This window comes from Dermacentor variabilis, chromosome 1, assembly GCF_050947875.1.
Source record: "Dermacentor variabilis isolate Ectoservices chromosome 1, ASM5094787v1, whole genome shotgun sequence".
Lineage (NCBI taxonomy): Eukaryota > Metazoa > Arthropoda > Arachnida > Ixodida > Ixodidae > Dermacentor > Dermacentor variabilis.
Window position 1 is genome coordinate 260,665,115 of NC_134568.1, and position 25,843 is coordinate 260,690,957.

Below are 25,843 nucleotides of genomic sequence, written 5' to 3' on the forward strand. Positions count from 1 at the left end.
GAGTCCTCCACTACTACGTGCCTGATAATCAGAAAGTGGTTTTGGCACGTAAAACCCCATAATTTAATTTAATTTACCTGCTTGTGCTCTCGGGATGCTTTCTGTCGTTCGGCGATCGCTTCTCGTACCTCCCTGTTCCACCAGCTTTTCGGTTTCTTTTTTTCCTTTCCAACGAACATGTTGTTTCTCTTTCCGTATTTCTGTCGTTATTATACTTAGAATATTGCTGCGCAGTGGCGCCATCTATGGGCAGCCGGCATGCTGGCTTGGGCTAGCGCTCCGTTTTGCATGGCAGGTATACGCTCGACGGTAGCTTCTGGCGTTTGTTTTCGCGCTCGCGCGGTCTGTGTAGTGTGACGTGCGTCTTCTACGTGGAAAACGGTTCTGTGAGACGTATTGAAGTGGTTTAAGTCAGTATGGCCGGACTTTCCGCTGGCGTTGAGGCGGACGGAGCACGCAGCGCGATGTGTGCGCGCAAGTTCGAGCCTACAATCGGCCTCGGAGATCAATTGTGTATTTCTGAAAGTTCCATTCACTAATGTGACATTATTGCAGCATTACCCTCTAGTTCTAAGCTGCGGTTTAGGAGAAATGAAGCATACGCGACAATCGTAACAGCGTGGGTACCGTTCTGCTACATAGGAGCTGTGCTGTTATACTTTGACAAGCATTCAAACTGTTCGCTGCAGGTTACATTGCGTGACTACTTGGTTCGATGGATGAGGTTTCCACGCGTGAGTAAAATAGTTTTGGCTAGTAATAGGAGCATACCTTACAGTCTGAATTAAGCTTGTCCAGCAAAGCGACCGTTTACGAACTGCGCGAGCGTCCTAATAAGTGGCTAGGTGCTGGATTACAGATATCTTTGTTCTATATAGCGCACGGTCCAAGCATACGGCATCACCGGTTATATATCGTTATATATATTAGCGGTTATAAATAATAAACGTTGTGCGGCGTGACTACGCGAGGTCGTATGCGGCGTTAGCCCGTTTTCTCTTACTTTTTCGATAAAGAGAATGATAACCGAATTTTTTTTTTTTTCGGTTGTGTTCGTTCCATTTTCCACGACGCACTCACACGTATTATGGAAATTTTGTCCTCAAAAATAGCTATCGCAATCTTTTTATGCGATACCTCTCATATATTATGGCTGTATAGAGTCCAAAAAGGCAATGCCGAAGCACACTATCATGCTGGTTCACCAACCGCAGTGATCTCTGTGTTGAGCAGCGCCATCGGCCTCATGCAGGAAGGCTAGCGTAGACATATATAGTAATTCAAGCCTACTGGACTTGAACTGCGTGAGAACGATGCCGGTGTATCACAAATATTTGATAGCGTCTGTCACTTAGATGTTTCGTGGTTGCCTTAGCTTGGCCGTGCACGAGCATGCGCTCTTATATTTTATATGTTTTACTCTTTACACCAAGCGATGAGACAGTGAGCTGATTTACCATTTAATGCTGGTAATACAGAGGCACCGGTTTTCTTAGTTGAATTAAAACCGATATAAGCAAAATAGTTCACAACATATACACACACCGCGGCTGATTATGCGCGTCATATTTTTGCGCCCCCAAAGACATATTTCTGCCTACTGTAGTTACTTATGCACCGAAAGGCTTCCCTGACGACCTTATATGAACGGACATGGCGTAAATTTCACAAAGTACGATCTAAAATATCTCGAAATCTCGGATCGTACAAGCCAGAAAGGATGAAAGGCTCGCCGCGCGCCCTATCCTCCTCGCCCGATGAAAATGTCCATACCCCAGCATGCTGTTTCGGGACATTAAACACCATAATTAAATTTTTAAAGAAAACGAAAATGACGCCTGGAAGTGAGTCGGTTGCGGTTACCTCATTTTCATCGCTTTGGTTACGCTTTTCGGCTTACACTGAGAGTACTTCCGTTTCGAGAACATGTGCAGTCGACCACAAACGTTTAGGGACCACAGGATATCTAAAGCCTGTAACAATTATTCAAGCAATTCAAATTATTCAAAGCAATATCTGTCATTTGTGTAATATGTCGCTTTAATAGACGAATTAAAGCTTAGAGAAATAATAAAACACACACCGAATGTCTGCATGTTTTTGTTTTGCTTTGCACCGCAGCAAGAGAGATGTACGTATTATGTCATTTTCTATCGTGTTCCAGCGCGGGATCATGCTCTGTGATCCGCTTGTACCTGCCTCAGTGTTCTTCCAGCACTTATACCGCTGGTCAGGTGTTCTCGTACACAGTGCGCAAAATCGTGCGCTGCTCGAAATGAGACAATCGCAACAGCTCGCGCGCGACGCCCTCAGCGGTAAAGCCCCTCCATACACGTTATACTCCATATACTCAGCGGAAGTGCGCCGCGCCGCAAAAAAGCGAGGAGAAAAGAATGATGACGGAGTCCGTGACGTATGCGTCACGCGATCCTCGAGGTCCGATATGGGAGAACGCAGGGAAGGAATTTCGCTTGCGGAGACTAGACAGGCAAGTGGAGAGAGTCTCACTTGGCAGTGGAGCTCGCCGCCTGAAATCATGAGTTCGCTGCAATATTTCTCTCTCAGTTATTAATGAGCCGATTTGACAAATTTTTGCGCCAGAACGCTCCCTAGAGGACACGTAACCTCCCAACGTATAACCAAAATTTTCTATGGTTCCTGGTGAGGGGCCCTTTAAGCATTCCCCATACGTGGGCCGATCCTGAATATTGGGGGCGAAAACTTCTTGGGCAGACTGAAAGCACAGAATAGTTTACAGAAGCTCTCTTTACCGAATGCGTACAGTGAAAGCCACTGCGCGCGGCCGCCGCGATGGAGTCTCCCGAACCGGCTTCTCGCGTGAAAGGTAGGCAATCGCTGAGAGCAAACTACGTAAAGTATGTTCTTATAGTGGGCTGTCTGTATAACCAAATGGCGCATAACAGAATGAAGCCTCAATGCAGCGATTGCACGGGTTCGCGGCGACCGACTGCGCGTCTGCATACATGTCCGCGCGCAATGTTTCGCTGTCGCTGCGTGCGCGTTGTCGCACCGTGCCGTGAGCTTTAGGCCGTAGAATATGACCATTTGACAGTACACAAGCTGCCATTGTTGCGTGAACGCTATCAGAGCTGTTCAACAATAATTTCGTCACAGCGACTTCGACGCCTACGGCGACTGATGTGCCGTCGCGACGATTCAATCTTTCTTTTTTTTCTAAATTCTTGGACATTTCAATAATATTTCTCAAGCTGCGTTGCACTGTATATGTTTATCGGTCACCTCAGCGCGCGATTTCCCTCTGCTTCTTTTTAGTGATCCAGTACATTAATTCATAATACAAACATGACCATATGCCATTCCTTTTTTTAATGTGCTTCTTACCGTTCTTTCCATTCCAGTGAACTTGCCAGTATCTAGCATCAAGTTAATAGACCAAACCGTCGTGACATTAGCCGGGCAGCGGGCGCGGGCGAGCGTCTTAGTGCGCGTTTTCTGCTACTCACCGCGAACATGGTAGTCCCGGTGCCGTAGCAGAAATCTTCTCGCGTCTGTGATTTCTGCATACCCGAGTTGTAGCCGATGGCTATTTGCTGGTTCTAAGTTTCACGAGCCAAGCGTCACGCAGCTTCTTGTCCTGCGGCTACGTGTAAATAAGGCTGACACCGGGCTCCGTTGCGTACGTCCGGCACTGCGGCACCGAGCAGTAGCCTACCATGTTGCTCGCTCCGAAAGGTAGCCACTGCCTATTATAGTTATTTAAAGTGTTGTCAAGCAGATGCCCAAGGCAGGGAAGCCTCAACACTTAATCGTAACTGCAGCGCAGGTGGGACTTTAAACTTTCGTTCTCAGCTCGCTTCGGCGCTTCCGAAGCAGCCGACGCGGCCGCTGTGTGCACGTGATCCCTCATGCCACGTCACGCCGACGGTGGCAACAGCTTTTCCAGAGAAGAAAAGGATAAAATAGATGCGATCATTAGGAAGAGCGTTAAGAGAGCCCTAGGGCTCCCAGACTCGACCTCGACAGACCTCCTCCTCAAAATGGGGGTACACAACACGCTAGTTGAACTCACTGAGGCAGTACGAGTGTCTCAGTTGGAAAGATTAGGCCAGTCTAAAACAGGGAGAAAAATTATGGAATGGGTAGGAATTCAATGTGACAAGGGTGCCCCGACTGACAAGAAAGACATTCCGTTGGACGTGCGTAAGCGCTTCCGAATCGCCCCCCTACCTAAAATTATGCATCCTATCTACAACAAAGAGAGGAGAGCTCACAGGGCTAAGGCTCTAGTGAATAAACTTAGACACACCGGCGCATAACGTAGCGTACGTGGACGCCGCTTGCGGCAGAGACGGGGCTGCGGTATCGACGGTGGTTGATGGCGACGGGTGCGTTAGGATAGCGTGCTCCACGTGCACGAGGGACGCCTGTAAAGCCGAGGAGGTTGCAGTAGCGCTCGCTTGTGCGGGTACAAAAGCGGGAGTAATATTATGCGATAACAAATTAGCTATCCGAAATTTTAACAAAGGGAGAATCTCGGGAAAAGCCCTCCACATTCTACTCAAAAACCCTCCCAAGAGGGACATAACTTTTATTTGGGTACCGGCCCATGAAGAAGTCCCAGGCAACGAAGCCGCTCACGAGCTCGCCCGAGCACTCTACCACCGGGCAACTCTAGAGCAGCCAGTTCCAGGGATAAAAGATAGCATGATCACGTACAGAGAAATTGTCGATCACTACAAAGCCGAAAGAAGAATCTTTCCGCCTCCGCATCGGTCTCTCTCTCTGGAGGAGGCTCGCATTTGGCGACGCCTCCAGGGAAACAATTATACATCACCACATTGGATCTACTTAACACAAACGAGGGACTATAACGACGCCCTCTGCAAAATTTGTAAGCAAAAAGGTACGCTAGACCATATAATATGGGAGTGTGCTGGCTCCCCAGGGGCCAAGGAAAACATTGACAGTAGAGAAGCCTGGGAGGCCTTGCTCCAGAGCGAGGCTGAAGACGACCAGCGTCGAGCAATCCGCCTGGCCGTTGAGGCCGTGAAGACTCACCGTCCTCAACGCGCGGGGACTGCTTCGTCCTCTCACCCTACCTACGTGTAGGTTAAGAGGCGGGCACCCCAGCTCGGTGGAACAATAAAGTTTTCAATCAATCAATCAATTTCCAGCGGTGGAGCTCGCCCCCAATATTGCAATACCGGGCCGACCCGCGGCGGAGGTGAAACAGGCGTTAAGCACTCCCCGTATGTCCGCCGATACCGAATATATTGCAATACCGAACCGACGCGGGGCGGAGGTGCAGTTCGCCATTAAGGGTCCCACATACACAGCTTCGCTGGTCATCTTTCTTCGCAGAGTGGAAGGGCACCGAGTTTTTTTTTCTCAGATCCCGTGGTCCGTGAAATTTTGTGGTTTAGTGTACACTGTCGAGCGTGCTCTGCACGTGCTTGTGTGCCGTTTGCAGGTCCGACTACACCGAAGTGGTGCGCATTGAGTTCGATCCCAGGGAGACGTGCTTCAAGGAGCTGCTCAAACTCTTCTGGCCGAACCACGATCCGACCCGCGAACACGTCAGCAGGGAGTACATGTCCGTCATCTTCTACCATAGCGACGCCCAGGAGAACGAGGCAAAGCGGTCGCTGGAGGAGATCCGAAAGAACTACCGCGCACCCGTAGTCACCAAGATCCTCAAACTGGAACAGTACCACCTGGCCGAACTGTGAGCTTGGTTAGGGATGTGTTACGTCCGCTGCCGTTGCTTTGACTGGTACTGATGACCCGCCGTGGTCGCTTAGTGGGTTTGGCATTGCGCTGCAAAGCACGAGGTCGAGGGATCAAATCCGGCCGCGGCGGTCGTATTTCGATGGGGGGTGAAATGCAAAAAACACCCGTGCACTTACATTTACGTGCACGTTAAAGAACCCTATAGGTGATCAAAATTAATCAGGAGCCTCACACTACTGCCTGCCTCACAATCAAATCATGGTTTTGGCACGCAAAATCCCACAATTTACTGGTACTGATGGGCTATTTCATGTGTCATGCGTTGTCTTAAGTAGGCACAACCCATTGTGTACTATAGAACAAAAGCGGTTTTAGCGACCATGTATACATATCGCATTAGTGGTAACAAGTAAGCCTAGCTGTTACCCAAAAGTGGTCATCACGAAGCCACCTCGATGCACCAGACGATGCTTATTCAAGAGAGACAAGCTGTCTTTTGGAGACATTTGAACAACAACATAATAACATTTGGGGTTTTACGTGCCAAAACCACTTTCTGATTATGAGGCACGCCGTAGTGGAGGACTCTGGAAATTTTGACCACCTGGGTTTCTTTAACGTGCACCTAAATCTAAGCACACGGGTGTTTTCGCATTTCGCCCCCATCGAAATGCGGCCGCCGTGGCCGGGATTCGATCCCGCGACCTCGCGCTCAGCAGCCCAACACCATAGCCACTGAGCAACCACGGCGGGTACATTTGAACAACAGGCAGTGTTTCAAGGGGAAAAAAGTATAAGTTGCTTTTTCGTTATCCCTTCTCGAATAGAAATAAGCTATTTTTTCCTTGGGGTTTTCTGGTTCGTAAATGCTCAAAATTTAACAGCACTGGTTTCATAAAAAAAATGGTACTAAAAATGCAAGATAGACAACCTTAATTTATGGCGTTTTTCACTGGTCGATCTGGAGCAGCCGCCTGAATCCTCGAGCGAGCGCTCGGCTTTCACCAATCCGAGTCTGCCAGTGGAGCGCACGAACGCTCCGCGGGAGATCACACAGGAAGTCTGCGTGCACGTGACACAAACCGGTTCCGCAAACTATGCCCAACACAATGTTGTGCGTACCGACCGGGCATGGACCGGGTACCGATTTCGCTTGAAGACGGAAGTGACGCCATGTGACGCGTTCCATTTCCGCCCGAATCCGCGTCTCGGCGGCGGAGCAAGTGAGAGCGATCCGGCGCGGAGCGAGTTGATCCGAAACGACCAGTGGAACGCGCGAATCCGCTCCAGATCGACCAGTGAAATGCGGATTCGTTGCCGCGGAGCAAAAAATCCTGCTCCGAATCGACCAGTGAAAAACGCCATTAGATGCGATGGTGAGTACGAACCAGCTTCTATGTGAAATTGGACAAAACTACTGATATAGCCGCATGTAATACCGCCATTTTCTCACACGTGATGCGCCACACATTAAACTTGAAGAAGTCTGGAAGCCTTAGGTTAAACCGACTGCACCGCGGCGGTTAAATAGTAAAGCAACCGTCTCGTATACGAAAGGTATTCAGTTCGAATCCTGGTGCCGCCGGAAACTCGCTTTTTTCTTCTAATGGGTCCACGACCTGGCGCTCGGTTTATATGGGTTCTCATCTCGAAAGTATCTGGGAGCGCCCCCACAGCTTTGATGCATGAAGGAGTCGAGCATCCGCCGCTGCTGTGGGAGGAAGACGAGTGCTGCCGGAGGGTATAACTATGGGTACCAGCTCGCTCCCGGCCTGGTACTCGGCAACTATGTATACGGGAGTTCCATACGCTCGGAAGGATACCCAGCTATTGGGAAGTTGGAGGCATGGGACCGCGAGACTTACTTTAGAAACCGCAGTTCACGTTCCAGTGGCGTCAAACTTGTGCACCACTCGCTCGCAGTACGACGCAAGGAGTGTGCTCCCGTTACGCCATCGGAAAGGCAGATAACAAAAGCTGTGCCGAGATAACGCAACTATTCTATTCCAATTCCTTTTTCGGCCTTTCGTCGGTGGTCCGGGCCACTCCAGGCCTACATTAATTATCACTGGGATAGGCCGGTCGTAAATCGTGAGGAATAGATCATGCGAAATTAAATTGAGCGACCCGCAGGGCGCGCGCGGTTTTACACCTCTGTCGAAGTCCCCCTTCCACCGATTGGAGCGCGTGCCGAATTTGCGTCTTTTCGGACATCGTACGGCATCGAGAACCAGGCCGCTATAGCTTCGCAGTACGCTCAACCGAAACAGTATGCCTCACAACAGAGTCCGCAGCGAGATTACTTCGGTGCAGTGTAGTCGCTCGTATTCTGCAGGCACCACCAGAAGTACCGGCTGCAGCGGCAAACCGCGCTGTACAAGAGCCTAATCCAGTCCGGCATGAAGGACGTGACCCGGAGCCACGTGGCGACGCGACTCAACGGCTACGTGGCCGGCTTTGGCACCATGGCCGCCTTCGACGCTGAATGCGACCGGCTGGGCCTCTCCGCCGACCAGGCCAACGCCGTTCGTGCTCTGATCCGCAAGGGCAGAGCTCGCTGAGCGCCCGGCGAAGCCTCCACTCCAGCTGCGACTGTACGAGGGCGGTGCCCGCAGCTCTGCTCGCCACGAGACGTCCGAACACTTGATAGATAGAAAACGCCCGTCGACCATGTATCAAATAAATCGCCCCCAAGCAGACACAGCATATATATATATATATATATATATATATATATATATATATATATATATATATTATAGAAGTAACTGCATCTTTCGATGGGCCAAAGGAATTTAGAATGATGAGAAGCACAATTTCGCGGACATCTTTATTTACCCAACTGTTTACGCAAAAAAGAAAAAAAAAACGAGAAGAGAAATATAGAGAAATAAAAAGAAAGAAAAGAAAAAGAAAGTAAAAGGCCTGAGAGAGAGAGCCTAGGGCCAAAGAGATTACTCGTTGGTAACGGGGTTATTCGCGGTGCATTCATCAGCCCCCTCGTCATTGGCAGTGCACAGGTAGTTGACACGGTCCCCGTTACGCGTGCTTTTACATGATCGACGAACACGCAAACCATTTTGTGGTGTCCTGATCAAATTGAGTAGAATGTGACATTAAAAAAAAGAAAAAAAAGAAATGCGACCTCACGTGATCGATAGGCACTGCGCAACACATCTGCGCACAGCATCATTGGATTTTCACTGCTTTTAATTTTGCGAGCGATGGAACCTTTAAAAGAGAGAGAGAGAGAGAGAGAGACCCAATTTGCCAAGCAAGCTACATAGCTGAACAGCACAGCATTATCAATGTTACACCTCAGCGTAAGCACTCAATATGAACACTGCTTGCTTGAGTACACATGCTGTACAGCATTATCAATGTTAGACCTCAATGTAAGCACTCAATATGAACACTGCTTGCTTGAGTACACATGCTGTTGCCAACTGTTGGTATGTTGCATGCAAAACTGCACACGTGGTCGAATTGGCAATCAGAGGGCATGATCTGAACATGTGGCAGTGTTTAACATTTGCAGACGAAATGGCGGCTGTCTGGAGAATAAAGTTCCTCTAAATAATGAAGCAGAATACTTATCTTCAGTTACAAGATCTGTAAACAGCAATTTATGAAATTGCATTCAACTGCATCATTTATACAAGCCTTCTTGCCTGTGTGGTGGCAGTGGCACCTGCTTGGAATACCCCTAAAATACTCTCACAAAACTTTTCCTAAAGAAACTTAAAAAGAAACCTAAAGAAAGAAAGAAAGAAAGAAAGAAAGAAATTCTTCATCCTGTGCTCTAGCACAGGCCACACGCTTCTTGAAGCATTTTATGAACTCATATGTGCCATTTTTAAGGCAAATTACATAAAGCAGCAATTTTTGTAGGTGGGGCATACTAAAGTGTCGGAGCTGCACCAAGTGCCATTCTTGCCCCCTGAATTTAGATGGCTACTTTCAAGGTAAAACTAGAATTTCCCAAGGTTTTCACTGGTACACATTGGAAAGGGTCCAAACACTGAAATGGTTCAGCCAACTACTGTGCTACATGTCATTGGTCCGCGCTTGCTATCGTGCATGACTACTTTCAGTGGCAACGTTTGCAGGGCAGCGAATATCTCGGGAGAGCTGATCAGCGGTGAACAACCAGTTTATGGACATTGGGCAGGGGGGTGGACGTTGCCGAGTGTCGGACACGAAAGTTCCGTCACTTTTTCACTTCATGGAGGTTGGCCTTCAGTCTACTATTTGAAGTTTTTTTTATGCAAGCTTGATGCATCAGAATGTAGCAGCCATGGTGATCTAGCAAAAAGAACAGAATAACTTGAGTGCCCCAACTTTTGCAGAGCATAAAGCCTGGAGTAAATTTATTAAAAAATATGTACTAATTCAATACAGCACAGAAAATAAGCAACTACTAAAAGGCCTGTATCTCCAGAAAAAGAACAAAACATTTGTTTGTCATGCAGAAATAAAACATTTTTAAAAAGCTCTAACTAAATTTATAGCTTGAACCTCTACTACACGTGACCTGGGTAACCATGTGCATTATGAAATGGTGATGGAAGAGTCGCTTGTGGACAAGTATGTCAATCTTTCCTGGACAATAATCTAACCACAAGAGCCTTGCTACTAGTTTTGTGCATTCAAGGTACAGGTGTGCAACACTTTCATATATTTTCCCCAACAGGTACTTTAGTTATGCCTTTCATGCTGAAGCTGTGAGAAACCATGCAGTCGTCAGCCCACAACATACAATATTGTCCACATGTGCAACAATTGGCCAACATTCATGACATAACCCTAGTAAAACACAGTCTCTCACTCTCCATAGCACCAGTTTCAAGGCATGTTTTTTTTTTCCATGCACACAGCCAAAACAATAGTCCATTCTTTCGTTAACAGCCAGAACACAGTAGCAAATTATGAACAGATCACACAAAATGTCATTGACTATCACACCAAATTTCTAGAGCCTAAGTGCCGCCGGTCATGCAACGAAAACTAAATACAAACTGAAAATGTGACTGCATATAATATAGCTATTCAATGCATGTAAAATGACTTTCACTTTGTGCCATGCTGTAGTATTGAGAACATTAAAATTCAAACATTTTATCAACTAGAGAAGCATAATTTTCCTTTTTAACATACATATCTTATATATATATATATGCAATGCAATTGTTACTCATAAGACATTCTTGGTTAACAAGCAGTCAGACAAATTACATTTCTCTTAATCCTATTGCAACATTATTGCCCATTTCATTGGCACCAGTTGAATAACCTGCAGCTAGATAGCTAGCTATAAGGCCTGTTTAAATAGAAGTAATGAGAAGTTCACTAAGAGACTGCAACAGATTTTTTTCTTTTTTACTGGGGAAACATTCCCTCAAAGGCATTGTATACTACTTTTCTTATTATTCGGTGGCAAAACAAATAAGATTGAATAATTGAATAAGCCCATTTTCACACCCAATCTCATGTTTTATGTATGAGCAATTAAATCCAAAGCTAATGCAATTTCAGGAGATGTTGGCCCAGCCTACACCAAACCATGTCATCACGCTGTTATTTACTGGTTTGCATTGCATCAAGGTTGAATGAGTTATAGCACTTGGTCAAAGCAAGCATAACATAGCACGGTCACATCCATGCCTGCACTAGAGAGTCAGGGAAAATTCAGTGCTTTTATTTCCCATTCAAACATCAGTTCGAAAATTAATAGCAAAACAAATCTTGCATAAGGAAAAGCAATACATGTCGCAACACAAACACACAGCATTCTGGTGGGTGCTTCTGTGAGAACTAAAACATGCCCACAACAGAGCTACCTTACCAGTGCTTTAAGAGCAAAATATTATGTACAGAACTGCAGCACACACAAAGAAAAATGACAAAAAAAAAGTGTCGAAATTCTTCCAGCTTTCAGACCTGGATGAAGGGGCTATTGGAATAATATACCAGAGCATAAGGTGCGGCCATTTTCAAAAGGCTTCCAATGCCTTGTCAACAACACCATGGTAACTCAAACTTCATGCAGGCTCTTCAATGTGCGACACCCTCATGGTGAGATAATAGAGAGAGCGAAGCAGGAACAGGAGGAATGCGATCAGGCCACCTGAAAACCCAGAAAAAAAAGGCACCATTTTGTTTAGTGTCACTTCTAATTTATAGAAAGCATAATTCAATATAAAATCCAGGAATTTACTAAGTTTCTTAAGAGTTGTAAATATCAAATAAGAACACAGGAATCAATCACTTTTTGACTGCAAAGGGAACTACAAAAACACAGGGTTTGTATAAAATGTATCAGGAACAACTGTTTCCTGACGTGACTATACGTCGCAGCACGCTTACACCACGCATGCTCAGTGGTAGGGGATGTGACCTTCAAGACACACCAAGCACCAGTCGCCTGTGAGCGTTCGTTCAGGCTAGATAGTGTTTTTAGTGGACCCTTGTCGAGCGACTGGGTGCAAGCACAAAATGCAGCGAACGATTGAACAGCGGTATTCCATTAAATTTTGTGTTGTACTTCGGAAATCAGGTATGGAGACATTGGGCATGACTCACCAAGTGTTCAAGCACGAAAGCATGTCACAAATTGCTTTTAAGTGGCACAAGCTCTTCAAAGATGGTTGAGAGAGTGTGGAGGATGAGCCACGTGCTGGACGGCCGGTGACGTCAAGAACCAATGACATCATGCAACGTGTGCACTAAGTGCTGAATTCAGACCGTCGTTTAAGTGTGCGAACGGTCGCAGATGAAATTGGCATTCATAAGATCACAGTGCACAGCATTATCACTGAAAATTTAGCAATGCGGAAGATCTGCGCTAAACTCGTCCTGAAGGTCTTGACAGATGAGCAAAAGCAGAGGCAAGTGTCTGCTTGTGAAGACCTTCTGCAATGCATTGAAGAAGACCCTGGCTTTTTGGACAACGTAATCACGGGAGATGAAACTTGGATATTTCAATACAACCCGGAAACAAAGTGGCCAAGTTAAGAATGGCATACTCCGACATCACCTCGTCCAAAAAAGGCTCGAATGAGCAAATACAAAGTGAAAGCCATGCTCATCATTTTCTTTGACACAAAGGGAGTGGTCCACTACGAATTTGTACCTGAGGGGCAGACAGTGAATGGTGCTTTTTACCTAGAAGTGCTAAGAAGACTGAAGAGAAGGGTCAACCAGGTGAGGCCAGCCATCGCCAGAAATTGGAAATTGCATCACGACAATGCAACCAGCCACATCTGCACCAAGTTCAGCGACTACCTGACGATAAACGACATCGCGACAATTCCCCAACCCCCTTATAGTCCCGACTTGGCATCAGCAGACTATTTTCTATTCACAAAAGTGAAATCCTTGCTCAAAGGACACCACCATGGGACCCTAAGTGCCGTCAAAGAACCTTGTACGTGTGCCCTTAAAGGGACACTAAAGGAAAGTATTAACTCGAGATATATTGCCAGAGCATTCATTTAGAAGTCTATCATCATTGCCTGTATGCCAATATATAAATTTTTGCCTAGCAAATTGCCGTCATAGGTGCCGCTGCTGCTTCTCAATTTGAACCGCCCGTGGCACAGCAGAGGACTTGACGGAATCTCCACGTGACCACCCTCTATGTTGGTGTTATATGTTTTGTAGACTATTTAGCTCTATATACGAAGCGTACCGTTTGGTGGATGTTGGTGTTCAAACTGCATGAGCCACTCTGTGCCTCTGCTTGGCGTCAGGTTGCCAGTTACGGTCACTTGAGCCTCCGCAGCCGGAGCCAGCAGGGTGGTGAATTCCCACATGTTGCTGCCTCGGCCGTTGTAAACAGAAAAAAACTGATGCCGTTCGCAGTGATGGGTCGCGGCCGCTCTTTGTGAATCACAGGTGCTGATGCCACACATAAGAGTACGATAGTCTACAATAGTTGTAGCCCCTTATATTTTCTATTTCTGTCATTTTCTCGCTTACAGAAGCTCTGTTTTCATTACGAATGAAGAATTCGTTATTACAGAAGCGTAATATTTCATCTAGCTTAACTTAATATTTACCTTTAGCGTCCCTTTAAGGACCTTCCGGAAGCCACCTACCAGGAACCCTTCGAGTCGTGGAAAAGCCATTGGCAAAAGTGTTTCGACGCTCAAGGGATGTACGTTAAAGACTTTTGAGGCATTGTAGCAATATCTCTAATATATCTATTTTTCCGATACTTTTTATACACACCCTGTATATGAATCGGGTAGTTCTCATAAAATAAATTTTAAAAATTCATGGAACGGTTCATTGCACTTCACTTTACAATAGGTGTGAAAATGTCATTCATAAGAATGGTCCAGTGTTGTATTTCAGAGCAACAATATAAACAAATTTACACATATGCCTAAGGCACTCTCAAGGCAACTTTAAAGAGGCTCTGAATCACTTGTTATTGAAGTGGAGAAATGCATTTGAAGTTAAAATAGGCTACTTCAGAAATATTTTGCTGCAAAAGGTACTTCAATGCGTTCAGCAGAAGCCGAATTATGGCAATTAAACACCATCTTCGCGGTGCTTGCACTCCTTCTTCAATACCTTGTACTGCAAAGGCTACGGCAGAGCGGGACATGCCCATGATGCTCCGCCTACTGAATGTCCCAATGGCGCACAGTTCAGATTTGTTTTTAGATGCTAACGTAGATGCCACTACTTCTGATCTTGGCGCCTATGATGCACCAAACGTAAGACAAACACAGTTGTCCTCAGCGAGCTGCTGTGTGCTCAGCCAGTGAACTTGTCACGGCACCCCACGGTGGCGGCGGTATCCATGCTATGTAGCAGACCACAGCTATACAATACCCTTTCACTGTTTACGAAAATAGGCCCTGGACGATTTCCGGTTTTGCTCATTGACGTAACGCGCTAAATTTAGAGAGCAAGAAAAGCATTGGCTGCGATATTGACTAGCAAGAGTGCGTTAAAATCTATGCCTGCAGATTTTAAACCCTTTTCCTCTGTACATAAGAACAATTTTACAAGTGAATGTTGCCCTAAGTTACACAAAAAATTTTATGTATTTGTCTTGAGGCGTAATTCGTATGTCTTTTATCTGAAAACTTAAAAATAAACTTTCCACCTGTAAAGCACCTTAAAAACGCGCTTTGTGTTCCGGCGCAGTAGACTGACAAGGCCCTTGACCGGAAGATTTCGGGCTGCACTCTCGCTACAGTTATCGCGCGAGTGAAACCGTCTATATGCAAATGTTGTGCGTATGCACAATGTTTGCGTTGTGCATGACAGGGCTTGAATGCCTGCTCACGTTCATATGCTCCAGCCTGACCATGCTATGTGGTGCAGACCGGCTTTGTCCTTGACCAACCTAACTGACGAAGAAAAGCCGCATCCAACTTTCGCACTCTGAAATGCTATCAATAGTCTGCCAAGGCATCTAACCAGGACAAGCCAGGAGTAAGCGTGCACGTGGTTTGAGTCAAGCTGAACATTCAAAACTAGTTGAAATTAGTAATACCGGATGGCTACGAGACTGTTGAGCAAGGTGGCCAAAGTTCCTACAATACTCTACATTGTCGGCCGCAGCAGGCCGCAGCAGAGTGTGAGCAGACAATAAGCTGCTTCTTCCGGAAGTACACAATTATTATCGAAATTCGAAAGCAGATTTTCACTTACTTCAGCCTGTTTATTAAACTGCATCGAGAGAAAGAGAGAGAGAGATGAAGGGGAAAGGCAGGGAGGTTAACCAGATATCAGTCTCCGGTTTGCTACCCTACATGGGGATGGGAGATGGGGGTTAGAAAGGCGACAGAGAAGAAAACAGAAAAAAACACACACACACACACATTGAGACACACACACACAAAAGGCGTTCCAGTTAAAGACGTTCGCGAAGGCCGGTAGATCGCAGAAAGCGCAATAGCGCTTGCACGGCCTTCTTCTGTGACGTTAGGTCCCTTCGGTGTTGTAGAATTCTTTTTTCCGATAGCGATTGGTCGTCCAGTTGGTCAAGTTCGTGGCGAAGGTATTCTCTCTGTGGACTGTACTGCGGGCAAGCGCACAAAATATGTTCAAGTGATTCTTCATGGCCGCAGTGGTCACAGGTTGCGGTGTCGGTCATCCCTATGCGGAATGGATAGGCTTTGGTAAAGGCAACGCCGAACCACAGTCGATACAAGAGCGTGACGTCTCCACGGCGAAGCTGTAATGGCGCTCGGAGACTTAATGTCAGATCAAGGGAGTACAGTCGCGTATTTCTTAAATGTGGCTCATTCATTGCGACGTGGTGCACTGCCGAGCAAGCAGGCGGAACTTCCGTGCTGCGTCAGTTCCAGAAAGCGGAATTGGTATATGGTGCTCTTCAATATGGGCTGATCGGGCAGCTAGAACGCATCCCTGGCCGTTTCCTCACCAGCAACCAGGCCAACCCAGTAACAGTAGGAAGAAGCGCCCTGATCCAAACACCCTTGTTGATTGATGTCAGCTATTGGCCAATAGCAGCAGCCTGCAGGAACCTGCTATATTACTAAATAAAGCGTCCAGAAAAGAGAAAGGAGCACACTTCTGTTGAAAAGACAGCGTTTGAGAGAAAGGTGACTTAGTGTTCCACTTACAAGCTCCACTTGCAAGCTCCACGCGCTGCGAACAACTGCAAAACTTGGCTGAAATGTTCACAGCAGTGTATGCAATCCGTGGGCTACGTTTTCTCACCAAGCCCGAAGGGTGGTTCAGGACCCATTTAATATCATCAAGATGCTGTTAAGTGCAGATATCACAGGCAACTGACTGCTGTCAATGAAAGTTTGTTAATTTTGCATGAATTCAGTCTACAGTTTTCTATGCATACACCTATTTGTTCTGCCTTGCAAGCACACACATGAAGTGCATGCACGCTTCTCGGTCACTTGTGGATTGTCCTACACACTACTTATGTAATATAGCGTATTTACTCGCATAATGATCGCACTTTATTGCAAAAAAAATTGACGCAAATTCAGGGGTGCGATTATTGTGCTGGTTAAATTTCCCACGAAAAGAAAAAAAAATTTCATCCCGCGTTTGCTGCAGGATGGCAATAGGTCAACAAATAGGCCGCTGCCACTGTATGCAGTGTGGGACACCAAAAGAAAAATGGCGGCCTGCGGAGCAAGGCGAACGTGACGAACGCGATTTTTTTTCTTCTTGTAAGTACATTACGTGCATTGAAACAGTTTCTTCCGTATCAGTAATGAATAATATCGTTAATATCAGCAAGTTTGCAGCAATAACGTAGCCATGTCCACTTTGAGGGGACAGAAACAGATGGGCGCGCTTAGCTGCCAGTGACATAGAAACACATGGCGGGCATGCTGCGGAAACTGCGGCATTTGTCTTCACTACTATCCTAATATGGCACGTTTCCGCTAAGGGTGGGCGAATATTTTAGCTGTGTTACAAGCGTCGGCGTATGAATAGGGTACACTTCTAACATATCCGTGTAAACGTGGCTACTATCGTTGCCACTTGCGATTTGTTGCGTGCCCATGAGTGCAGATGAGAAGAATCAAAAGACGCCTTTGTTGTTGTTGTTGAACACAACCATTATAAAGCCAAGTTTGGTTGTAGCTTTTTTGTGTCATGGAAGTGCGGATAAGTGATGAAGGGAATGAAATGGGGCATCTGCTTAAAGGGATACGGACACAAAATCTGAACATTTTACGATAATACAGAAAATGAGTCCTCTGTGTACGAGTACACCGAAAACAAGTAGTCACTTCGCTCATTTTTCAGCAGATGGCTTTATTTTTGGCGTTTTTGTAAGCGCGCGCAACGCCACCCGGCCAAAGCGAGTTGGAAGGCGTGACGTCACGACACCCTCATCGGATAGCCAGCTGGCCGGCCGGCCGCGGTCATTCGAGGCGCGCCGCCTCTGCCATCGCGAGCATGGATTCGGGTTCTGGTGCCTCTACCAGCGATGAGTACACGTCTGTAGGTGAGGACCGTTCCAACTTAGCAAGAAATATAACCGCTTACGATTACGAGCCTTCCGCGTCAAGCGGCAAAGAAGAGCAGGCAGCCTTGAACGTGCCGGTCAGGCAGTCCGGGCCAGCAACACGGCAATTTTTTTTCTAGTAAATCTGAAGTGCAGTGGCAGCAGTTCGTAAAGTTATGTTACGTAGGATGCAAAATGCCTAGTTTCGTGACCAGCGTTGAGGCAGAAAGGCAGCTATTACGGCTGAATAGCTCGTCGCTTGAACAGCGTAGCTCGTCACTTTGTGCTTACCTACGCTGTCGGTTTTCGACCGCTACACACTTCGTTTTTATGCGACGAGGCACGGCATGTGTAGCATTTTCCAGCCGTTTCGTAGCCCTGTGTTTACGGCTAATATCACATTCACGCCATTAGGAGCCATTTACTGGTGGAACTCGTTGAGATGGGCGGCTGCGCTAGGGACCCGACGACCAGATCACTTAGTTACATCGATTCTGTGGCCATAGAGAAAGGACAGTCTTTGGCTGTGACATTTACTAGGGAAATGCTGCGCGAACAACCAAGTCATGAAACCCGATGCATGACCATGCAGAGACCTGTGAAAATCCTTAATTTTTTGCTTGAGGTTGAAAAGCAACGTGTGAAAAGGCAATGTAGATAAATGTTGCTGGGCATTTTAGTTTACTACACATGCATGCTGTTGTCTGGCGTTCATTCACTGGCTGTGTTTTGTATATTTGATCAATTAAAAGAGCACTCGCATGCTGTCGTTCAATATTAGACGCAGCGAAAGTGTACACAACATGACTATTTTGTTTTGTGACAAAAACATGCATCCGAAGGGTAAACAATTTCTGTCACAACCCGAGAATATCTGTTCTTGCACAGCCAATGAAAGGGTAATTTCCCTTCTTTCAACAGGCGCTCCTGCGGTCACTGCTGCGGCTACATGCATACAGAAAGAGAGAGGGTCTGTTGCCAGAACAACAAAAGGCGGCGAACACAGCTGACAGTTACGAATGCATCACTAAGCACCCGCTCTTTCAATTGTATTGCCTCAGCAGGAGCCTTTTGAGCGGCATGCCAAGGCTTTTGAGCACAGCCAGGCTGGTTGCATAATCATCGTCGAAGAAGTGGTCCGTGCAAATGAAGCCATGTTTTAGAAGTCTCCATCCATGCTAGGTGTGGTGGCTGACAGGCACATATGCAACGTTTACGCACCTTCTCGTCTCTGGGAAACGTGCGCGACAGCGTGTCACAACCGATAAGGCTGTTATAACAGCTGTGGGCGCAGTAATGTCTGGGCATTTTCTTCCGCCGTGACGAATGCGTCAATACCGATCGACGACCGTGCGACCACGCGTGTAAGACTGCATGGAACGCTGATGGGGATAATGTTTCAGATGGACCACATGCGAACATAGCCGACGGCGATAAACAAACGCTGCAAGGGACCGACACTCCGGAAAGACTGCACCGGCTGTGGCTGACCTTGGCCACGCGCGCGGGGGTGTCATGACGTCAAATTTCAGCTTCTCCCGGCGGCCGCTTGGAGGCAAGGCGCAACACAAAATCGCGAAAGAAAGGTGTTTCTCGTTTATTTCTAAGCAGCTTGTTGTATTCGTCATTTTCAACAGTTCAACTTTTGTGTCCGTATCCCTTTAAGAATGTTTGGTGCGTGCAGACTGCTTGGTTTGTCTTGAGTCGTTCGCATAGCATTCGACAGATGGTAAGCGCGATCATTATTAGCTAGCCTTGGCACACGACACATCGCTGCGGCAAGTTCGGTTTGCGATCATTACAGGGAAAATTTAAAAAATAGAATTTTGGCAGCAAAATGACGGCAAAATTCAGGGGTGCGATCATTACGCGAGTAAATACGGTAGTCAAGCCGGCATGCATAACTTCCAGCTCAATCAACAAATACAGTTTACGCAGCACTGAATGGGCAGCAGAGTGAGATCTCACATGCTTGCTTTTCAGAAATTTCAACATGTTTTTCAAGTTTTTATGAGACATCCAGACACCACAGCATGAAATGTACTCAATATCATCCGCTAAGCTTGAACTTCCACGTATCCTCACAGCTGAAAGGCCCACTTGACTCTTAACAAATGCATCATTTCAATCATGCTGATTTGTTGGGTGCTCTGCTACTCCAGTGGTGGGAATTCCCTTCAGCGTCTTGGAGCAGTCACTAGAGCTAGTAAAATATACTTTTGGAGCATCTGCTCCTGTATTTGGAGCAGGTGTAAAGTTTCCACAAAGGCGCACACAAAGAAACAAAATTTAGTTTAGTATTCTCTTCAGTTTACATAATCGTTTCGTCACAAGAACTAGGAACAAAATAAATGATTCACCATAGCAGGTGACATAGGCAGCTCGAGCCTACATACACTAAATCCAACATGCTGCTGGCACTAAAGAGAAACGCTAAATCGGTTTAGTCTTATAAAATGTCCTTTCAAAACTCGTGGTTTCTTGAGTTTCATGGTAATAAGCAGTTTATTAGAGAAAAAAAACAGGATGCAAGTTCCATTGTCTTAATTTAACACCAAACCCTAATGTGATGAAGTGGAACTCAAAGTAATTATTCGTATTTGGGCCGTTGTGGCTCTGTAGAGGTTTCCAAAATTTGCTAAGCTCAGTCTAACTCTTCCAGAATACAATGTAATACAACTTTATACAAATAAACAGTTAGCAGTCGCCACCAAAATCAACAACGTCCCACCAAGCTGGTGCAGGAACTTCAAGGCGGTGGCGTGAAGCGTCTTTCAGTTTTGCGTTTTTTTTTTCTGGCTTACCAAGCCTCTTTCACTGTTAGTTTATGCTTTTTTTCGTATTGAGATGAGTAATTGACTAACACTTCAAATTATTTTTCTCTTTAGTAACCGTTGAAGGCAGGATCACTTTGCAAACCTGATATTCTGGAGGTTTTGAATTTGTTTCATGAATCATAATTAGTGGTGTGAGCATATAGTATCCTTCTTTATTACGTCACTGATAGGCTCTCCCAGGACAAGGCATAAGGGCTAGGATGCTTGCTCGTTTGCGTTCAACTTTTTTACCACGAGCTTTACTAGACATATATTTTACCAAAGGGCATATGAATAGCTCACAAAGAGCATGAACCAAGGTCCGATACGTGATCACTGTGTGGGAGTTTATAAAACTCAATGCTAAACTCAATGACCTCCATTTCTTTTGAAAACAAAGTGATATGGTGCAATGAATAAAGTTGCAAGCAAGCAGCAGGAATAAGCAGTACGCAGTGTTTATCTTTTAGTCTACACAGCACCATCACAAATCAGCCCACAATGTGTAAGACTACTGCATTCACCATGCAGTCACAGAGCCAGCATGGCCACCTAACCCACCGTAGCCTGACGATTGGGGCATAAAAATAGGATTCAATTGGATTCTGTCTGCTGTCACAACAGCTGTCTCACTCACCATAACACAATGAATGAATGCAGCCAATAAATGCAGCAGCATGACTCGTATTGGTTGTAGCTTCCCAAATACCACACAACTGAAACTATGCCTGGTTTTCGTAAACATTTTTCTTGTGAAACACAGCTACTTACATTTACTGATGACCTTCACGCATTCCTTGACGCCGGCCTCATCACTGATTGCATATACTTGGATTTTGCGAAAGCCTTTGATAGTGTAAACCATGACCTCCTTATGCTAAAACTAACCAGCCTAAACGTTGACCCTTTAGTACAAGACTGGATACGCGACTTTCTTTCTAACCGCACTCAATTTGTCACGGTGAATGGAACCGATTCTCTAGAGGCACTTGTTTCCTCCGGAGTGCCACAGGGCTCAGTTTTAGGCCCATTACTATTTTTGATTTATATCAATGATTTACCTACTAGTATCGCTTCTTCTGTCTGTGTTTTTGCTGATGATTGTGTTATCTACCGCACCATTTCTAATTATACTGACACAATAATCCTTCAATGTGACCTAAATAATATTTCTGCTTGGTGTGAAATGTGGAAAATGAAGCTTAACATTCTTAATGTAAATCAATGAGAGTATCGCGTAATAACATGCCTTGCCCGAACTACCTTCTTCACAACACGGCGCTAGAATCCGTAACTACCTATAAATACCTCGGTGTACATATTACTAATGACCTTTCATAGATGTACCACATCGAGCACGTAACATCAAAGGCCAATTGCATGCTTGGTTACCTGAAGAGAAACTTCTCTCTCGCACCTTCATCACTCAAGCGACAGTTATATATCACTTCTGTCCGATCTAATCTCGAATATGCCTCGTCAATCTGGGACCCTGGCCTTGCAATTCTTACCAATAACTTAGAGGCAATGCAGAATCGCTCAGCACGTTTTATCCTAAGTAACTACCATCGAACTTCTAGCGTAACTAACATGAAATCGATACTTAATCTGCTCCTGCTTGCAAATAGACGGAAACTATTTCGACTTGCATTGTTTCATAAGATCTATCATCATAATCATGTCCTTAGCACCCGACTGATTAAACCGCCTAATTTTGTTTCATCTCGACTTGATCACCACCACAAAGTCCATGTCCCTCACCAAAACACTGCAACATACTCCCACTCTTTCCTGCCCAAAACCAGCCTCGACTGGAACCATCTTCCCGCCTCATTAGTTAGCATTACCAACTGTGACCATTTTCGTGAAGCTCTTTCCAGCGCAATTTAACGCATTCCAACATTTTTTTTCTTTAAACGTTCTCTATGTCGGTTGGAAACTTCATCTTTTAGTGTCTTAATCGGCTGCAATAGTATTTTCTTGCCGTAATTATTGTACAAGTCTTGCATGACAGTGTGAATTTTCGTTATTAGAAATTACATTAGTTCCCATTTTTAAAAATTTTTTAATTGTGTAAGTGCAAATAACTGTATTTATGTTGAAAGGTTGACCGCTCCCCTCTATAATGCTTGTATGCCTTGAGGGTACAATAAATAAATAAATAAATAAATAAATAAATAAATAAATAAATGCCGTGGTGCAGCAACGGCACAATTTAGGTTAAAAAAAAAAAGACTATTAGGAGCAATATGTAGCAACAAATTCCAGCCGGCACAGATTGGTGCAGCATTCCCACCAATGCTATTCTAAACATTGAGTAATCGACACAAAAATACATTTTGAGCTGAATCTTCCCACTAATGGCCTTAAAGCTACTAGAAAGGGCACATTTTCTGGCAAAAGTGATAATACATAATTTTGTTACTGATTGGCACAACAGCTGTTCTGATAAATAAAAATTTAATTCCTGGGATTTATGCAGCAAAACCACAATATCATTATGAGGCTTGCCGTAGTGGGGGACTCTGGAATAATTTTGACCACCCGGGAGTCTTTAATGTGCACCCAATGCACGGTACACAGGTATTTTTGCATTTCTCCCACATCGAAATGTGGCCGCTGTGGCCGGGATTTCATCCTGCATCTTTGGTCTTAACAGCGCAGTGCCAAAGCCACTATGTCACTACTGTGAGTCTGTTCAGATCAGCAAAAGCGAAGACAAAAGCAAAAGTATAAATGGTAGCAACTTCGTTCCTGCTGCAACATTTGCTGCAACGTCCTGCTGCAACACCAGGCAGGCTGATTATGTCATTCCCAAAACACTAACAGAATGCTGTGTGAAGCCCAAAATTTCAATCTCCTTCATATGTTGGATCTATGGTGCCCACAAAAAAGCCTAAATGACTCACAGGTTTAAAAGAACAGATGGTAATTTAAATTTAGGTTAATTAAGATACTGCAGCAAATCTGTTAAAGGGGTTATAAATTTTTTTATCTTTGAATTGTATTGCATGCTGAACTATAAGCATCACAAAGCAAGCTGGCAAAATATGAACATACTCAGTGCGGTAGAAAGTTTGTATTTTAATTTTTTTTATATTCCAGTTGAACCAAACAGCAGTATGGCCACACTGATAGGTGACAAAATGTGTTTTGTGTTTTATATGTACTCTTCTTTTTAACCAGATTCACGAGTGCCAGATTTGAACACTCATTCGGACCTGGCTGCATAGATCATCATTATCACTGAATTGAATTCTGGGGTTTTACGTGCCAAAATCTCGATTAGGTAATGAGGCACACCGTAGTGGGGGACTCCGGATTAATTATGTCCACCAGAGGATCTTTAACGTGCCCCCAATGCGCGAGACACGGGCATTTTTGCATTTCACCCCCAATTAAATGCAGCCATCACGGCCCGGATTTGATCACTCAACCTCGTGCTTAGCATTGTAACACCATAGCTTAAGCCACTGCGGCGGGCCCATCATCGTCATTGAAGTGCATTCTGCATAGTCAATGTGCGCGGTATAAGCAGTGTTTCGTTTTCACATGTATGTCTTGGTGGTCAGCCCGAGCTAGATTCTGCAGGCGCTCTCTGGCCTATGCTTGTTTTTAGCATGCAAGTGAAAGGATTGGAGGCACAATGAAACTGACGCCTTTGATATGCTGTTGAGTGCCTGAGCATGCAGAGGAAGGAGAGTTTGGCATGGCACACACATAGTTTCAGGATGTTTCGAAGCAGACAACACAGCGGTGGCTCTACACTCCCAGATGTCACACAAGACCTGCCAAAATGACAGTTGCTGTTGATGGGAGGGGCTGAGGGGCAATGATTTCTATGGTACTACACTGCCAAGTACGAGGTAGCAGCAGAGGCAGCAGCAGGAGCCAACACTTACGTTTCATCTACTCTGCAGATTCTGCGGGCGCTCAACGCCTTTCAAGAAGACGGTGGGCAGTTGCATCGTAACCTTGAGTGCAACTGCACCCAGTGGCTGCATTGTTGCCTGCCTGGACTGCCTACGACTGATTACGGGAACCACATGGATTTATATCACGTCGGTTGCTCTGCAAGCCCTTTATAAGGGCCATTGCTGACCCTTAGCTGTCATTTGGCAACAGAGGCAGCAGCAGGAGCTGACACTTACGTTTCATCTATTCTGCAGATTCTGCAGACGCTCAATGACTTTCAAAAAGACGGTGGGCGGTTGCATCGTAACCTTGAGTGCAACTGCACCCAGTGGCTGCATTGTTGCCTGCCTGGACTGCCTACGAATGATTGCGGGAACCACGTGGATTTACGTCACATCATTTGCTCTGCAAGCCCTTTAAAAGGAGCACTGCTGGCCCTTCGCCGTCATTTGACAGCAGAGGCAGCAGCAGGAGCCGACACTTACGTTTCATCTATTCTGCAGGTTGGAAATTGTTTTTTTGTATTGTTTATAGTTTGATTTTCTGCTCTGTTGCCAACTTCTGTCTGAGGTGCTCGCACTTTTGTGTGTTCTTGCTGTTGCTCAAAATGGGAAATGATGAACTTAAACGGGAAGTTGCGGATCTCAAACGCGAGTTCCGTAAGAAACTTCGAGAACTCAAGCAAAGTGTAGAATTCACTAGTGAACAGTACGAGGCTTTGAAAGCAGAATGTGAAGTACTTAGAAAAGAAAATGCCGACCTAAAAGCAGCACAAAAGCCTCCTTTGCAAGAAATTGAGAAGTTGAGAAAGCAAGTGTGTCGGAACTCACTAAAGATAGTGACACGGAATCAATATTCGAGAAATAGGAACATTGAGGTGAAAGGTGTTACTTGTTTGCAGAATGAGAACCTTCGGAATGTTCTGCAGAAGGTTGGGGAAATGCTTGGCGTGCCGATAACTGAGCAAGATATTGATGCTTGCCATCGCGCTCCTGTGCGGAATTCTGATACTGATAAGAACATAGTCATGTCTTTCAATCGTCGGTTGAAACGTGATGCTGTGATCAAAAAAGCACGAAAAGCAAGGATCCCTGCAGAAGACATCGGTTTTTCTTCCAAGCAGTCTGTCTTTGTGAATGAGCATTTGCGCCCTCAACTAAAGCAACTGCTTGGCATGACTGTGGCAAAGAAAAAGGAAATGAAATGCTGCTATGTATGGGTGGGGGACGGAAAAGTGTTCGCGTGAAAAACGGAAGAGTCTAGTGGTTGTTAAAGTTACATGCGAGGCAGACCTTACTAAAATCTGCTAGTGGCGATTGGCAACGAACACTTTCTGTATCTTATCTTGCTATGATCATGCCACGCAACCTTGTTCATCCTGGTTACGCCGACTCTCTTACCGTTTTGCACTTTAATGTTCAGTCTGCCCGTA

General features: G+C 45.6%; 2 protein-coding genes across 3 annotated transcripts in view; one reads left to right on the plus strand and one right to left on the minus strand.

Annotated features, from left to right (window-relative positions):
* The window catches only part of LOC142563464 (peptide methionine sulfoxide reductase-like), a 51,537-nt gene extending 43,126 nt beyond the window's left edge, over nucleotides 1–8,411 (plus strand). For both annotated transcript variants that reach the window (XM_075674019.1, XM_075674023.1), the window contains exons 3-4: nucleotides 5,453–5,707; nucleotides 8,048–8,411. In XM_075674019.1, the coding sequence (XP_075530134.1) occupies nucleotides 5,453–5,707; nucleotides 8,048–8,273 (481 nt within the window). In that variant the 3' untranslated portion in view covers nucleotides 8,274–8,411. The remainder of the gene's footprint in view (nucleotides 1–5,452; nucleotides 5,708–8,047) is intronic.
* A 2,983-nt stretch (nucleotides 8,412–11,394) lies between these two features.
* LOC142563497 (type I phosphatidylinositol 4,5-bisphosphate 4-phosphatase-B) overlaps nucleotides 11,395–25,843 on the minus strand; it is a 45,455-nt gene continuing 31,006 nt past the window's right edge. Inside the window, exon 8 of the mRNA XM_075674050.1 lies at nucleotides 11,395–11,839. Within this exon, the coding sequence (XP_075530165.1) occupies nucleotides 11,754–11,839 (86 nt within the window). The 3' untranslated portion in view covers nucleotides 11,395–11,753. The remainder of the gene's footprint in view (nucleotides 11,840–25,843) is intronic.